This window comes from Propithecus coquereli, unplaced genomic scaffold (assembly GCF_000956105.1).
Source record: "Propithecus coquereli isolate 6110/MARCELLA unplaced genomic scaffold, Pcoq_1.0 Scaffold235, whole genome shotgun sequence".
In the NCBI taxonomy this organism is placed as follows: Eukaryota; Metazoa; Chordata; class Mammalia; order Primates; family Indriidae; genus Propithecus; species Propithecus coquereli.
The window spans coordinates 1537330-1554959 of NW_012147897.1; the positions used below are offsets into that span (position 1 = coordinate 1537330).

The 17630-nt window shown below is 41.7% G+C and overlaps 1 protein-coding gene across 2 annotated transcripts in view; it reads right to left on the reverse strand.

The window, feature by feature from the left end:
* STIM1 (stromal interaction molecule 1) overlaps nucleotides 1-17630 on the reverse strand; it is a 218294-nt gene that overhangs the window by 78299 nt on the left and 122365 nt on the right. For both annotated transcript variants that reach the window (XM_012645678.1, XM_012645677.1), the window contains exon 2: nucleotides 3379-3509. In XM_012645678.1, coding sequence (XP_012501132.1) covers nucleotides 3379-3509 — 131 coding nt within the window. The remainder of the gene's footprint in view (nucleotides 1-3378; nucleotides 3510-17630) is intronic.

Below are 17630 nucleotides of genomic sequence, written 5' to 3' on the forward strand. Positions count from 1 at the left end.
TCCACGATACATAGCCTCTGCCATCCATAACAAAAACAAGCAAAGATGGCACTTGAGCAACCAGACAAGTTGCCCCACACACAAATGATCATATATTTTTCTATACAATGTCTACTGAGTCTCTGTTAATCATAAGTCTAATTTAACAGCTCACAGCAGATTAGATACAGCAATTAGAAATGAGAATGAATCAAAGAAGAGACAGGAAAACTACAGGAAGCAACCACAATGCATATGGGAATCCAGGTACTGGGTAATAGTGCAAGAGGCTCTGCACACATGCTTTGATTCATACAAAGAAAGTTAACACTTGCCACAATAATCTATAAGAAGACTTGCTTCAAAAATGACAAAAATTTTAAAAGATCTAGCACTGAGGTTCAGTTCAGTTATGTGAAAAAGTTACCAATATGAGGCTAAATAAAAGGCTTTAATTGAGATCCCCTTCAGACTTCTACTAAGGTTCTTGAGTAATCAGCAAGACGGGTCCTAAAAGTCTCAAGTCCTTGATGGCCAATACAATCAGAGTTTCATCCTTGGTACCTCATTATCCATTACCCAATATTCTAAGCCCTGAGCTATCTACCCAACTTTCTAGCTAGATCCTGAACTCCAAGGCTGTCTCATGTATGTTTACACTGACTTAAGTACATACATTTTGCTACTTTCTCTCTCAAGGACAGCAGCGTGTGATTGATGATGAACACCCAGACCATCAGACCTCTCTAACCACCAGAGGCCTGGGAATGCAAGGAAAGCAGTGGAAACCAAGGCAAGGCAAAAGCTATGCTGAAAAAAAACAGCTCACCGCTGGCGCAAGGAAGAGTAGGGTGACAGCTTTTGTGTTATTTTGGAACAGTTTGTGCTGATGAGCTTTTTGTTGTAGTAACATTCCTCTAAAAAGAACATTTTATTCCTCCCCTCATTAACGAAGCAATTCAGGAGAATGTGAAAAAAAGGAGGAGGAGCTGATAACAAAGATATCCAGGAATTTATAGATCTGGGATTATATCATTCTTCTCCATCCATTCTCCAGTTTTGTGGCCAAGCCCTAGGACAGTTATCAGGACACTTATAGGCCTGATTCACCACTAGGAACGTGGCTCTATTCTCAGCATAGACAAATAAAATTTTGGTCCTTTGAAAGCCAGTGACACATCTAGATGTGACCAAAATTTCAGATACTTTCATCATGGTTGTTGTCCTTGCTTAAGAACCTATAATTGCCTGGTTCAACTAGTACACACATATCTCAGCCTTGTTACCTGGGCTCCACTTTCCTTTCCAACATTTTGTTCTATGGTTTTCTACTACAGTCCCTCTGTTGAACCAAACCAACCCACCATGCTTCTTACTACCTGTACAGCTTTGCTCATGCTGGTCCTCCACTATTCAGACAGCCCTACCCGTTCTAAACTATTCAATTCTACTTTTCCTCTAGGAAGTCTGTTTTTCTCCTCCTTTAAATTCCTTGACCATTATCTGGTTCATCCTAACAGAAGAATCCCCTCTGCTGAGCAGTCAGTGGAGTTCTGTATTCTACTTGTCCATCTTCAGTGATAGAGAGTTCAATTATCTGCCAAGGAACCTATTCTATGACAAGATAGCTCTGACTGTTAGTCAATTCTTTATTCTAGAAGAATATGCCTATTTTTTACTTTTCCCACATTGGCCCTGGGTCTGCCCTTAGAATAAGGGAAACAATACAGCAGTACTTAAGAGGATGGACTTTGAAATCAGATCTGAGCTCATATCCAGTGTGTCCTTGAACAAAATGCTTAACCTTTCCAAGACTCCAGTCCCTGGTAATAATACCAACTTTACAAGGCTGTTAAAGTCTTTTAAAGCAACTATGCAAAGAGCTTAACACTGTGTCTGACAGAGAGTAAGAGTTCAATAAATGACAGCTAGTACTGTGATTTTCATTGTTACTATCATCGTTATTTAAGTCTGATTTCTCCACTTCTTAGGTATTTGAAGATGAAAAGTATATAACCTGAGTCTCCTCTTCTCCAGACTAGCATTTCTTCACTAGACTGTAAGTTATATGAGGACAGACTGTACCTGTCTTTCTTACTGCCCCATTTCCATACCTAACACAGTGCATGGCACATACACAATTGACCCTTAATAAATGTTATTGCCTTGTGTTGAATGCTCTTCGTTTCATAGCTTCCATACTCTTCATCATTCATGTCACTCCTTTCTGTATAGGTCCTCACTGTTCCAAATCTTTCTGACAACGTGAGATCCAAAATTGAACTCACAACTCAAGGTTGGCTAACTAGCAGGAAGGAGAGACTAGGCTTATCTCCTCCTTCATGATGTAACTATATCACTACTGAAGATTTAGCATAACTTGGTAGCTTCATCAAGCTGCTGGTTCATGTTGAGCTTGCTATCAGAAGCTTTTAAAGCTTTTCACAAATGATGACCTTGTACTCTGGGCTCTGTTGAGTTGCAGCTATAGTAGTAATGGCAAAAGATGAAACAGTAACAGAGCTTTTTTCCATTTAGAGACTCCCCTAGCTCTTACCATCTGGATCACTCAACTGGCTCCCAAAAACTGCAGCCTGGAATTCAGAATGATCTTTCTAGGAAGATTTTTTCTTCCTCCCAACTAGAGTATAAACTCCCAGAGGGCAGGATCTAACTGTCTTGCCTTCCCTCCCATATGCCAAGACAGGGCTAAATACAGATTGATGCCCTCCATCTACAGCAGGATTACAGTAAAGATCCAGGGAAACCATAGAGAACAACCTCAGGGATTCCCTCTCCCTCCCAAACAACACAGCTCAGTCAGTGCTATGCTACTAGCTACAAGTGGGAGCCAGCTCAGACCCAGACACAGGCATAAAGCCTGCACTCTGACAGTGACACAGGCATAAAGCCTGCACTCTGACAGGCTGGCTCCTCGAGGCTGCTCTGCTGACAGCCACCTCCCCTGAAGGGGATGAATTCCTAGAGAACAAGCCAGCAGACAATTTTTTTTTTTGAGACACAGTCTCACTCTGTCACCCTGGCTAGAGTGCAGTGGTGCCATCATAGCTCACTGCAACCTCAAACTCCTAGGCTCAATCGATCCTCCTGCCTCAGCCTCCCAAGTAGCTGGGACTACAGGCACCCTCCACTGTGCCTGGCCACTTTTTCTATTTTTAGTAGAGACAGGGTCTCACTCTTGCTCAGGCTGGTCTTGGAGTCCTGAGCTCAAGTGATCCTCCTGCCTCAGCCTCTCAGAGTGCTAGGATTACAGGTGTGAGCCACTGCGCCTGACCTCCAGCAGAGAATATTTCTCCCCAGTTAACAGTGTGTCTAGGCAGCTTACAGGGACTATGACACAGGAAGAGAGGAGAATCATGGCAGGATGAGAGAGCTCACCTCATCACTTTCTTCCACATCCACATCACCATTGGCATCATCATCCATCAGCTTGTGGATGTTGCGGACTGCCTCAAAGCTGAGCTTCTCATCCTCACTGTGACACAGGGGCTTATCAATCCGGCAAAACTCTGTATAAGAAAAGCAAGAGACATTACTTAGAGCTGCCACCCAGCCTCTATCACCCACCTGTCACAGCCCTTAGAGCCTAGCATCTGATTCCTCACATAGGCACTGAACCAGCTACACATACTGTGAGGGAAATGTTTCATCTGGCCTTAAATTGTCTCCCCAAGAATATGCTGAGCTTTCCCATACAGAGACAATGCTTTATCATCCTAATAGTTCCCTGCAGGGAAGTCTAGCATAGGACTAGGAATGCACTGGGATCTAGACAAGAACATAAATAGGCAGCTCACAAATGAGAGAAAATACAAATAGCCAATAAACAGAGGAAAAAAGTTTAGACTCACTAGTAATTAAATACATACATACTCAAATGAGTCATCATTTTTAATCAGTCAAATAAACAAATTAAATTAATATAATCTGTCTGGAAACAAGACAACAGCCAATTAGTCCCAGTGCCAGAATAATATGTAGTTCTCTTTTTTGTTCATTTTGCCACTACTGATATATAAAAGGTCAGCCACAGGCTGACTGGGGAAACCTGTCATATCTTATGTCTTGCCATAGACAGTTACAGCCAGTAAATATCTATTAGATATCTAAAGGTCCTGAGTTCATCTGATACGACACCTTAAGAGGTCTGGGGTGCAGTTTCCTCTGCCCACCATCACATGGACTTGCAGCAGTAAAACCAGCACAAACGTCTAAGGCACCTTAGCTCTTTCCATGACACCTAATCCTCTCTTACACACCTGGAACACACCTAGCCTGACTGATGCACATAGCAGAAAGAGCCTGGAATCTAGGCTTAACTCTACCATGTGACTCTTGGAAAGTCATTTCTCTTCTCCAGGCTAAAAGATCACAATTTGAAAAAGGCATTTTTCTAGAGTTTCTACTATTTCTTCCAATTCCTAGATGCCAAAATTCCTCTTCCCTTTTAATGTAGATCTTGATGACTACTTCCTAGGCAAAATGCTACTTCCTAGGCAAAGACAGAAGAAGGACCTTGGCTTCCTAGGTAAGAGAAGCTGTCACAGGAGAGAAAGAAAAGACAGGGTAAAGTGCCTAGGGCTGTCACACCTTTCAGGAGGCACTGATCAAAGACCTGAAACACCCCACTCCATTAAATCATTTACTTATCTGCCTTCCAGAGACAGTGAGTGGACAGGACATGTCACACAATCCTTTTCAAAATGAGGGAGCAGGGCCGGGAGTGGTGGCTCACGCCTGTAATCCTAGCACTCTGGGAGGCCGAGGCGGGTGGATTGTTTGAGCTCAGGAGTTCGAGACCAGCCTGAGCAAGAGTGAGACCCCGTCTCTACTAAAAATACAAAGAAATTATCTGGACAACTAAAAATATATAGAAAAAATTAGCTGGGCATGGTGGCGCATGCCTGTAATCCCAGCTACTAGGGAGGCTGAGGAAGTAGGATCACTTGAGCCCAGGAGTATGAGGTTGCTGTGAGCTAGGCTAACGCCATGGTACTCTGCCCGGGGCAACAGAGTGAGACTCTGTCTCAAAAAAAAAAAAAAAATGAGGGAGGAGAATAAATTTAAAATTTTTAAGCGTCCAAGATGTGACTCATTAAAAGTAGGTTGAATACTGAAGCTCACAGATGTTAAATGATGTACCTAACATCAAAGGCAGCTGAAAAGCCACAAGAGCCCAGATCTGATGATTCCCAGGCCAACACTTCACCTTATTACCTTTTTGCTAAGGTGACCAGATGACTTTGAGTTGGTTTCATCTGTTGGAAGCCACAGATGATAATACTGGTAAGAAGCATACTGAAGCAATGGTTTTATAAAAAACCAAAACAAAACAGAAACCAGTAAAACGAACAGTATGTATACAAAAGAAATATATCTAAGGTTTTATGTTCCTCTCCATTTGTCTTGCCAAGTTAGATGGGGGCAGATGGAGGGATGGTGGGTACTGAGGGAGAGGAGAATACAGCCACAGAGCGAGGCATTGTTTCTCAATTTCCTCACCAATAAGAGATCCTAGCATAATTGTTTCATTCATGGAACCCATTTCCAAAAGAACTATTTACCACTGTCTCCCTCAAATTGCAATAATGACTAACTACTTCATAGATGAAGCACACAGCACTCAGATTAGCATAATCAACATAACTTTTTCCTACCCTTACCCCTGTTTTCGTACTACTCAAAAGCATATATAAGGCTGGGCACAGTGGCTCATGCCTGTAATCCCAGCACTTTGGGAGGCTGAGGTGGGAGGATCACTTGAGGCCACAGGTTTGAGACCAGCCTAGGCAACACAGTGAGACTCTTATCTCTGCCAAAAAAAACAATTTTAAATTAAGAAAGTAGGTCAGGCACAGTGGCTCACACCTATAATCCTAGCACTCTGGGAGGCCAAGGTGGGAGAATCACTTGATGGCAGGAGTTTCAGACCAGCCTGAGCAAGAGCGAGACCCTGTCTCTACAAAAAAATTGAAAAGTTAGCCCAGCATGGTGGTTCACGCCTGTAGTCCTACCTACTGGGGAGGTTGAGGCAGAAGGATTGTTTGAGCCCAGGAGTTTGAGGTTGCAGTGAGTTATGATGACGCTACTGTACTCTAGCCTGGGTAACAGAGTGAGATTCTGTCCCTCCCAAAAAAAAAAATTTAAAAAGCATACATAAGAGCTTTTTGATCAACATACGATACACACATTTAAACAACATTTATTGAGTGCTCTTGATATGTCAGGCCCTATAATCAGCACAGGGCATAAAAATATGAATCATATCTCATCTTTGCTCTCAGGAGCTCAGTTACAAAAGTGAGAGAGGCAATTAAAACACTATGTGCTAAGTGCCATGATAGAAAGAAGCAAGATTAGGGGTCAGCAAACTTTTTCTGTAGAGGGCCAGATTAAACAATTTAGGATTTGCAGGCCATATAGTCTCTGCTGCATTACTTAACTCTGTCATTATAGCACAAAAGCATTTGTGGACAAAACATGCTTGATTATATTCTAATAAAACTTCATTTACAAAAACAAGTCGTGAGCTGGATTTGGCCAATGGAACCCTGTTCTAGAAAATAATAGGTGGCACACCTAAATCACATTGGATTGATAGCTTTCTGACCTAAGAGAAAGAAACTCAATCTTCTCATTAGCCTGTATCTGCACACAGGCTTATCCTAAGTAAAGTATAACTTCCAGTAGGCTTTTTAAAATAATGGGAATAGTTTACCAAGCTCTAGAGACTGGGGGCCTCTAGGCTGGTTGGCCTGAGGTCAGCCAGCACCTTTCCCAAAAGCTTACAGTAGATCCAAGAAGTTTGGATTTCAAACACCAGGCTCTGGTTTGTAACCTGATCAGACTGACAGGTGACCTTTGCAGTTGGCATCATCCGGCATAGAGAGGATTAAAGGGATTTAGAGATGAGGGAATACAAAAGCTTGATTCCCATACGGCCATAGAATCCTATTCAGAGAAACCATGTCAGCCAAAATTCACAAATAACTCCTTCAACCAAGCATTTCCTAAGCTGTATCCCTGTCCTTCCTGAGACCTTTTCTACCTTCTCCTAAACATTCCAGTTTGGCAAAGTTCCCCACAGCCATCTGGAAATACCTTAGAAGGTCCACCCATTTAGCAACACATTCTTACTGCAATTAAAGAGCCCTGGACTTAGAGTCAGAACACATGTCAAAAATCACATCTTCACAAACCATATGATATCGGACAAGCTGTTTAACTTCTCTGAGCCTCCAATTTCTCATCTGCAAAATGACGATGATAATCTGTTACATAGGGTTTTTGTGAGAATTAAATAAAACCCCATTTGTTAAAACACCTAGCATAGGGCCTAGCATAAAGCTGATATTCAATACATTTGTAGCATCCTTCTTTCCTCCCAGAGCAGCAAGCAATAGTTCCCATCTTCTGCTAACTTCAGCCACTTTCCCTGTCAGACTACAAAGAATCAGATAGAGAAGGTAAGATCCAATCAAACTAACTGGTCATATGTTCCAGGTGAGTGAGCAAGTGGCTCTTTGCAAGACTCTGACAATAGCCTGTACTCCCACAATATTTATATGCTATCACTGGTAACATTTATCATACTTTGTTGCAATTGTCTGTTTAATGTGTCTTCCCCACCAGACTGTGATCTCCATAAGGGTTTGGGGCCATGTTCCCAGCAACAAGCAAAGAGTCAGGTCTTTATAAGATGCTCGGTAAACATTTTTTAAAATAAAGATGTAAATACTAACTGCACAACTATGTGTAGGATTTCTCTAGAGAAAAGAGAAGAATTCTAGGCAAACAGAACAGCATAGGTCTCAGGATCCCTTTATACCTTTAAAAATTTTAAATCTCAAAGAATTGTTTGATATTTACCATATTAGAAATTAAAACACAAATTCTTATATTTAGCTATTAATTCATTTTGGAGTAATAATAACTCTCATTAATATAACATGTTTTATGAAAAAATCATGAGAAAAATGGGATTGTTTTACATTTTTGCAAATTTTTTTAATGTCTGGCTTAATAGAAGGCATCTATAATCTTACAGTTAGTTCCACATTGAATCTCTTATGATGTGTTGTTTTGACTGAAGATCGAAACAGATATGTAGCTGGAAAAGGCAGGCATATTTTAATACCCTTTTGATAACTGTGGATACTCTTCTCTGATACTACACCCAAACTCAACAAGTGGTAGGTTTCTTAAGGGTTAGTTGCAGTGTGAAATGTGAAACTACATGAACTTTTTGTATTCTGTAACATTAAAATCCATTGGTCTACCTTGCACTTTGAATGGATCTTTTATATGTGTATGATTTCGTAACATGATGCACTGGTCATTTGGAGACTATTGGTTCACTGAGTTATGCAGAGCTTCCAAATGTTGAATAAAGTTCATTTATACAATATCAAAATAATCATAATTATTAATATCACCACCAATTTCATTAGAAAAGCTTTTAATCCAGGGAAGCTGTCAATTTCACAGTGAAAGATACAAGTTTTCTAAAATCTAATTTTCATTTAAAAGCTGGTATTTTATCATTGGCAACAAATACTACCAGTTGTTTTCATTAAAGTAGAAGACTCATTCATCCATCTTCAAGAAAATGTCTGCCAAATACCAAATAACCACAGTTTGTCTGTCAGTTGTTCTTTCACGTAAAAATAGTGCTCCCTGAGAAAAGGAGGTAGTTCAGCTTACAACTAAATTACACAACTGCTTTTCCCTGAGATAGTCAACGAACATCTATATATAACAGAAGTGCTTTATGCGCACTTACTATTTCATCACACAAAATGCTAAAAGGCATGTACTACGGCTTATAATTCAATAAATTTAATGATTTTTACTTCTTTGTTGAAAACTTTTTTTTTAACTGAGAGTGCACGGAGGTGAGGAATACAACGATTGCTAGTACTCTGGTACCACTGCTTGGATTTCTGTTAAGGTGTAGCAGTTTTACCTACCACTGTTTTTGTAACATCAGTGCAAAGATATACAAAGTAAAAAAAAAGTAAATAGTATCTTAGTATTATTATGAAAATGGATTTGACCTCTGGACCCCCTGAAAAGATCACAGTGTACCCACAATGGTCTGCAGACTACACTTTGATAAATATTGGCAGACAAAACCACAAAGTCTTTTCCATCCTGTCCAAATCTCCTTACCTTTTCCCAAGCAGAGCTAGTCATTCACTGTTCTCTGTTCTATGCTCCAAAGCGCTTTGTACATAGCTGTGTTATATTAATCTTCATGTTCTCAGCTGTTCACATTCTACATCCAGAAAAGGGCAAGAACCAAGTTTGACTCACTCTATCCCCCAGGGCCCATTATGGCACCACCACTAACATCTACCCTGTCAGGTATGAAATCAGTAAATGCTGGCTGAATGAATAAATGCATGCATGCATGCATGCATGAATTAATAATAAACCATATCTCCCCCAAAAGGCAAGGAAATTCTTGAGTACAATCCACCCATTCCCACCACCAATATCCACCATCCACCTCATTAATACCTCTTCTCTCCCAGCCACTTTCGGTTCCTCATCACTAAACAGTAATTCATTGCCCAGAGAACACAGATACCTGTAGGCAGGTAAAGCAGAGCCACTGTAGTTGAGCCTGGAAATGGATTGTCTGATGTAAGACACAGCCCAAAGGGAAAAAAGTGAGAGAAACAGCAGTCAAGGAAGAAGGTACAGATAAGGGCTAGAGAAGGGCACTAGTCTGACTATTCCTCAGCACTTGCTGGAACCTGAGAGGAATCTGGAAACTGCCTAGTTTTACCAGCAGAGGCCTCATCAGTAAGAATAATTTCTCCCACTTCACCCTCCACTCCCCAGCCATAAATGGCAAATTCTGCAGCCACTCTTCATGGGATTAGAATCCACCCTCACCCTCAGAAAGAGACCAAAAGACTAAGACTTGAGAGTACTAGCCCTGGGAAGACTCTCAGATTCTGCCAAGAACCATGAGGTTCCAGAGATAAAATAGCATGGGACATAGAATGGGGATAAGGGGGACAGGAATGGAGGATGGACAGAAATGTAAAGGCTAAAAAAGGAACTGGTTTGGGACCCAGAATTAGCAGGAAAGGTCCCCAGTGAAATATAACATCTCAGCTGAGGCACACAGCAGGCCAGCCACAGAGGAGAGAGGAATCAGATCCCTGGGCTGGGTAAACCCCAACCTATCTGAGAGATGTTGAGATGTTGCTATACCTATCAGAACATCATGTCCTCATATCCAAGGTGGGGGGGTGGGGGCGGGCCGCGGCAGCGGGGCTCCTCTCAGCAGGGGGCAGGAGTTCAGAAGAGATTTTCTTCTGGACAAAGCTGGCAACTGGTTTCAGCTGCCCAAACAGCACCAACACAAATGACTGCAGATTCTAAGCTGTGACTTCTGATCAAGCTCACTTCTCTCCCTGGGGTCACTCATCAAAAAATAATCCATAGTATCAACTGTATATAAAGCTTCAGGTTGAGCAACATAATGAGATATATCTCTGAGTTCCACCAGCATTTCTGACTTGTACCTCTTGTGGCCTTACCTCAGTCAGCTTACAACTGCAATTATTTCAGGATATCTGAGGGCACAGCTTATGACTTTTTCATTTTTCATAGCATTTAATACCACCTGGCACATGATACATTCATTCTTTGATTAGCTTACAGTGTATCTCCCTCCACTAAAAGTAAGGTCCACGAGAGCCCATATTTTTTTATTTACTGCAGTATCCTGAGGGACTCGCACAGTGCCGGGCACATAGTAGATAGTCAATAGAGAATTTACTGAGTGAATGAATAAATCATTAGTTTTCCCTGATGTACAAGACAGGTTTCCCCTCTCTACCTTTTATTTATTTATTTATGTGTGTATGTATGTATGTGAGACAGAGTCTTGCTCTGTTGCCTCGGTTAGAGTGCCGTGGCATCAGCCTAACTCACAGAAACCTCAAACTCCTGGGCTCAAGCGATCCTCCTGACTCAGCCTCCTGAGTAGCTGGGACTATAGGCATGCGCCACCATGCTTAGGTAATTTTTTCTGTTTTTAGCTGTCTGGTTAATTTCTTTCTATTTTTTAGTAGAGATAGGGTCTTGCTCTTGCTGAGGTTGGTCTCGAACTCCTGACCTCAAGTGATCCTCCTGTCTCATCCTCCCAGAGTGCTAGGATTACAGGCATAAGCCAATGCACCCAGCCTCTGCCTGACTTTTAAATGTCAGACTTTTACTCGGGAGGCTAGTTGGGAGGATAGCTTGAAGCCAAGAATTCAAGATCAGTCTGAGCAACACAACAAGACCCCTGCTTCTAAAAATAAATAAATAAATAAATAAATAAGAAAAATTAGCCAGGCATGGTGGTGTGCGCCTGTAGTCCCAGCTACTTGGGAGGCTGAGGCAGGAAGATCGCTTGAGCCCAGGAGTTCAAAGCTGCAGTGAGCTATGATTGTGCCACTGTAACATTCTAGCCTGAGTAACAGAGCAAGACTCTACTTAAAAAAAAAAAAAGTTACTAAGTATTACCAACTCCCAAAATTATGTTTCTAGTTCAAATTTCACTTATGACCCACAGAAATCCACAGAATCCATCTACCCACTAGACATCATCAGGTGATATCTCTCAGGAACCTGAACTAGTAATTTCCCATTCTAAACTCATCCTCTTTCCCCAAAACTTCCTGCTTTTCCAGTTGCTTATGTCAGAAACCTTGACATCTCAGTCATCACATTTAATCAATCACCGATCCTAGTTCAATATTTCTTGACTATTCCAAATCTTGTTCTCCACACGGCAGGTCACTCCCAGAGGAGATATTCTAGATACTTAAGGACCAATCAGCAGGAATGCTAGCTGTAGGTAGTGCTAGTGTATACCAGCTGAATATCCATCCTAGTTACTCCCTGCTTATAACTTTTCAAAAGCTTCTCATTATTCTTAAAATAAAGTTCAAATTTCTTAATGTGACCTGCAAGGCCCAAATATCTGACACCTGCTATCTTTCTAATCTCATTTCCAGCAACTCCTTCTATTTTCTGTGATCCTTCTTTTTTTTGTTCAGATCTTAACCCAAAGGAATCTATGATCCTTCTTTATGCACCAAGTTTCTTTCCTCCTCAGCCTTTTGACATAGAGCAGTAGTCCTCAACTCTGGCTGCATGTCAGACTCACCTATAGAGCTCTTAAATTGCTGATGCCCAGGCCCTAGCCCAGACCAATTAAATCAGTCTCTCTCTGGGTGGGGTCTAGGCTTGGGTTGGGGTTTTTTGTTATTTTTTTTCTTTAATGGAGACATAACATACATATAGTAAAGTGCATAAATACAGATCCATTAATTTATACATATACATACATGTGTGTGTATATCTACGTGTGTGTGTGTGTGTGTATAGGTATATATCTCCATGTAACTATGGCCGCAATCAAGATATAGAACATTTCCGCTGGGCGCGGTGGCTTACACCTGTAATCCTAGCACTCTAGGAGGCCGAGGCAGGTGGATCGCTCAAGGTCAGGAGTACGAGACCAGCCTGAGCAAGAGCGAGACCCCATCTCTACTAAAAGTAGAAAGAAATTATCTGGACAACTAAAAATATATATATATAAAAAATTAGCCGGGTATGGTGGCAAATGCCTGTAGTCCCAGCTACTTGGGAGGCTGAGGCAGCAGGATCGCTTGAGCCCAGGAGTTTGAGGTTGCTGTGAGCTAGGCTGACGCCACGGCACTCTAGCCAGGGCAACAGAGTCAGATTCTGTCTTAAAAAAAAAAAAAAAAAAGATATAGAACATTTCCAACGCTCCAGGAAGACTCCCTCTTGCCTCTTTCCAGTCAATACTACCACAAGTACCTACACCCCAGTGTAACCACTATTTTTTTTTTAAGAGATGGGGTCTCACTCTGTCATCCAGGCTGGAGTGCAATGGCACACTCATAGCTCACTGCAGCCTTGAACTCCTGGGCTCAAGAGATCCTGCTATCTCAGCCTCCTGGGATATGAGCTCATGCTAGTAACCACTATTCTGACTTCTATCACCATAGTCAAGTTTTACCTGTTTTTGAGCTTCATAAAAAAAGGGCATAGGTACTTTCTGAGGTATAGTTACACACAATAAAATTTTAAGTGTACAGTTCGATGTGTTTGACAAACATATGCAGCTGTGTAACCTCCACTCTAATTAAGATGCAGAACATTTCCATCACCCCAAAGTAATCCTACTTGGCCCTTCACAGCCAACCCTCATTCTTCCTCCTCACACAACCAATGATCCGATTTCTATCACTACAAATTAGTTTTGCCTATTCTAGAAGTTCAAATTAAATGGAATCATCAGTATGTACTCCTTTGAACCTGGCTTCTTTTACTCAACATGATTTGAGACTCAACCATGTTGTCACATGAATCAGTAGTTTGTTCCATTTTATTGCTGAGTTGTAATCTACTTAATGTATATACTATAATTTGTTTATCCATTCACTAGTCTTTGGCTGTTACAAATAAAGCTACTATGAACATTCACGTACAAGTCTTTGTGTGAACATGTTTTCATTTTTCTCAAGTAAATGTCTGCGAGTGGAACTGCTGGCTTATATGATAAAAGTATGCTTAACTTTTTAAGTAACTGCCAAACTGTTTTCCAAAGTAGCTGTATCGCTTTATACTCCCACCAGTAACATATGAGATGTCCAGTTGCTCCATATACTGTTATACTTGGTGACACTAATATGCAGCCCAGTTTGAGAACCATCTAGAATTCTTACTATATGGAAGGCTCTTCATTCTTAACCTGCAAACTCTGATTCATGCTGCTGTCTCAGCTTAAATATTATTTCTTCGAAGAACCCACTCTCCCTCCCCAACTGGCTTAGGCCTACATCATACATTCTCCAAAGCAACGTATATTTTTCATTTACAATATTTTTCACAGTTGTAACTACTTATATGATAATTTGCTTAATGCCTATCTTCTCCATGAAACTTATAAGCTCCATAAGTGGCAGGAACCATGGCTATCTTGTTCATGGATAAATCCTAGCTTCTAGCACCTAGCACCTAGCACAACAGTTCAACTTCAATAAACATTTGTCAAATGAACAAATGAATGCCCAGAAAAATTGGTTGAATGAACAAATTCAAACAGAGGAATAAACACAATCCTTTGCTCACAAAAAATACTTGGAGAATAAGCACGGTATATGAATTACAAAGACACAAACTAAAATATGGTCAGGGACAAGACACCAGAGCAGCAGGAAATACCACAGTCTGAACAACAGGTAGAAGACAGTGGGAACAGAAGGGAGGGCAACTCAAGCAAAGAAAGTCCAAGGACAAGAGGTACAGCATCTCACACAACTTGGCTTATTAAAAGACCCAGAAAGTCAAAGCGTTCTTTTTGCCAATCCTGCAAATGCTCATGGCACAGAATGATAGTAATGGATATTGGGATCACTCATTGTACTCAGACTCCAAATGGCACAGGTAGAGGGGCTTTAGAGGGCATCAAGGGCCAGTGCTCATTTAGCAATGGAGAAGAAAACTGAGGCCATAAAGGTTGGGTGTGATGGCTCACGCCTGTAATCCTAGCACTCTAAGAGGCTAAGGCAGGAAGATCGCTTGAGCTCAGGAATTTGAGACCAGCCTGAGCAAGAGTGAGACCCTGTCTCTACTAAAAATAGAAAAAGAAAAAAAAAATTAGCCGGGCAGAGTGGCACGTGTCTGTAGCCCAAGCTACTTGGGAGGCTGAGGCAGGAAATTGCTTGAGCCCAGGAGTTTGAGGTTGCTGTGAGCTAAGCTGATGCCACAGCATTCTAGCCCAGGCATCAGAATGACACTGTGTCTCAAAAAAAAAAAAAAAAAAAAAAACTGAGGCCATAAAATGGGATGTTTTGCCCTAAGTGGACAGGCAAAGTAGTGGCAGAACCAGATTAGAAGCTACCCTAACTTCCTATGCCACATCCTGTGGCAAGGCCATGGTTGGGAGATCTGCATAAGCCTATGCAATGGGGCTCCCTAGTGCTCTTACTCTCCAAGGCCAACAAAGCAAGGGCTGGGGTATAGGGGTGAGAAGGGTAAGCGTTCCATCAGGTTCTTTTTGTCTATTAAGGGCAAACACAAGAAGCCCTAACTGGGTTGTGCCATTCACCAAACAAGGTAAAACAGAACTTCCTGGCTTTGCTTTAAATTCTTTAGTGTCCAGCCCTCTGATAAAAACTAGCTAAAGGCTTCTTTTTCATTAGGACTTAGAAACAAAACTTAAAAATTGCTAGAGAAGGAATGTTGAGTCCCTGGTACACTGTGCTGGGAGGAAGAAAAAGAGCAAAAGAATAAGCTTCTGTTAAAGCATGAGACCTAATCACCTGCTAGAAAAGAGAAATCTTTAGCCGTCTCTCCTCAGGCGGGTACTCAGCCAATCCTCTTGTGTCCTATTTCTACCTTCTTCCTCCTCTCAGTATTTTCTTCAAACTTTGATCTCACAAGAGGCCTTCTTCCAGAAGAAAATGGCTAATCCCTAAAGCTAGTCACCACCAAATAGGCCTTGACCTCAGTAACACAGGCTTCTGGTACAGGAGACTTCTAACTGCTCTGACTCCCTTTGCCTACTCCTTGGTCTCCCACAGGGCTTCAGACTCCTGCTAGACAACCTATTTGCCTGCCCTTTTATTTATATGATCTTCCTGACTGAATTAAAAGTGTCTGCCCCCTACGGCAGTGTTTACATGCGAAAACACCCATTTCAACACTCACTTAACACTTTCAAGCTTTTTGCTAAGACTGAACTAGCCCAACTAGCCAAAGGCACTAGTAAATTAGAGGAGTAAGACACTTCTCTGGTCTCCAGGACCCCCTTTTCCTCCAACCCCCAATTACTGAAATATACATTGAATTGCAGAGGTGGCAGATGTGGGTCTTTGAATTCCAACTTTCCTATACACTTACTATCCTAAGGATTAATTTTCTTACCTGAAAATTCAATAAAGTCTTTTGAAAAAACAGTAAAGCCCTATATAAATATTAGTCATTCGTCAGTTCTGTATTCTTTGCTTTACCTGGAAGTCTTATCTTCCCGACCATAGCAAGAGGAGCCTTTGATTTTTCTGGTGTTCCCCTGTGTCTAGCCCAATGCAGGGAGGGCAACACAATACCTGATACAGACTTTGAAGATTTGCTTTCCCAGCTTTGGGGTCCCACATGCCACAGGTCTTTACATTCTAAAGTAGCCTCTGCCAAGAAGCAAGACAGCTCCAGAAGAATTAAATCAACACACACTTGTTTAAAATCTACCCCAAATTCTCTGACCTGGCGCCTGACCCAAACATTCTTGTGCCCTAGCCAACACTCATCAGGGTCTGAGACGGCCAAAAAATAATTACAGATGACTCAAAACAGCTTTCTGCTGGGAAAAGTTTTCTAAAAGTATTGGTGTGAGCATCTAAGGACTTGCCCAGATAGGGGCTTTGCACAGTGTCCAGGAGAGATGTCCAATCCATCAGTGGGCCCTCTAAGATTATATTAATATTATAGCCTTCTGGTTTCAGAAGTGAGGCTGGCTCCCAACAATCTATCCCAATCATAGCAGTTCTAAGAGCACAATGATAAATGCCTTGAAGATATAAACACTGAGGAAACAGGCACACCACTGCATGGGGTAAAAACAATGTGGATTCCAGTTTCCATAGCAACAAGAGGACAACCTCAAACCTCCCAAGCCTGTTGCTGGCTGGCTTACCAGAAAACACATTTCTGGGCTCCAAAAGAGACCTGAATTAGGAGACGGCTTCTTATTACCTTTCTGCCCCTTGTAAGCCTCCACTCAAACACAAAAGAAAGATAACTGGCCCCTTTTGTTTTTTTCTTGGAAGAAGATAACCAACAAATCTACTAAACAACTTTGCAGTCAGGACGATCATCCTAAGAACTAGGTTCTTACTCTTTCTTCCTGCAGTCCTTCCTCACAGAATGCCTTTTTCAGCTATGGTAGCAGAGCATCTCTTCTGAATGGGAACTATCCAGAATCAAGGTGCCTGAGCCTCCCCAGCCCTGCTCCCTCATCTGCACAAGCCTGCTCTGATTTCTGAGGGCAAGGCTTCTAGGGAAATGCACATCCTAGTCCCCAGATAGTTCAGGCCTCGAAATCCCTTGCCTGGGTTACTGTAAGTTTCCTCACTGAGCTTCCTATTTCTGTTCTACTTTCACTCAAACTCATCCCCTACCAAGCAATCAGTATAATTTTTCTAAAATTCAAATCTGACTAGATAACTCTCCTGAATAGAATCCTTTGCAAACCCACACAAAAACCTGTATACAAATGTTCATGGAAGCTTTATTTGTAATAGCCACAAACTGGAATCAGCCTGTATGTTCTTTTTTTTTTTTTTTGAGACAAGAGTCTCACTCTTTTGCCCGGGCTAGAGTGAGTGCTGTGGCATCAGTCTAGCTCACAGCAACCTCACACTCCTGGGCTCAAGCAATCCTTCTGCCTCAGCCTCACCGAGTAGCTGGGACTACAGGCATGCGTCACCATACCTGGCTAGTTTTTTCTATATATTTTTAGTTGTCCGATTAATTTCTTTCTATTTTTAGTAGAGACGGGGTCTCGCTCTTGCTCAGGCTGGTTTCAAACTCCT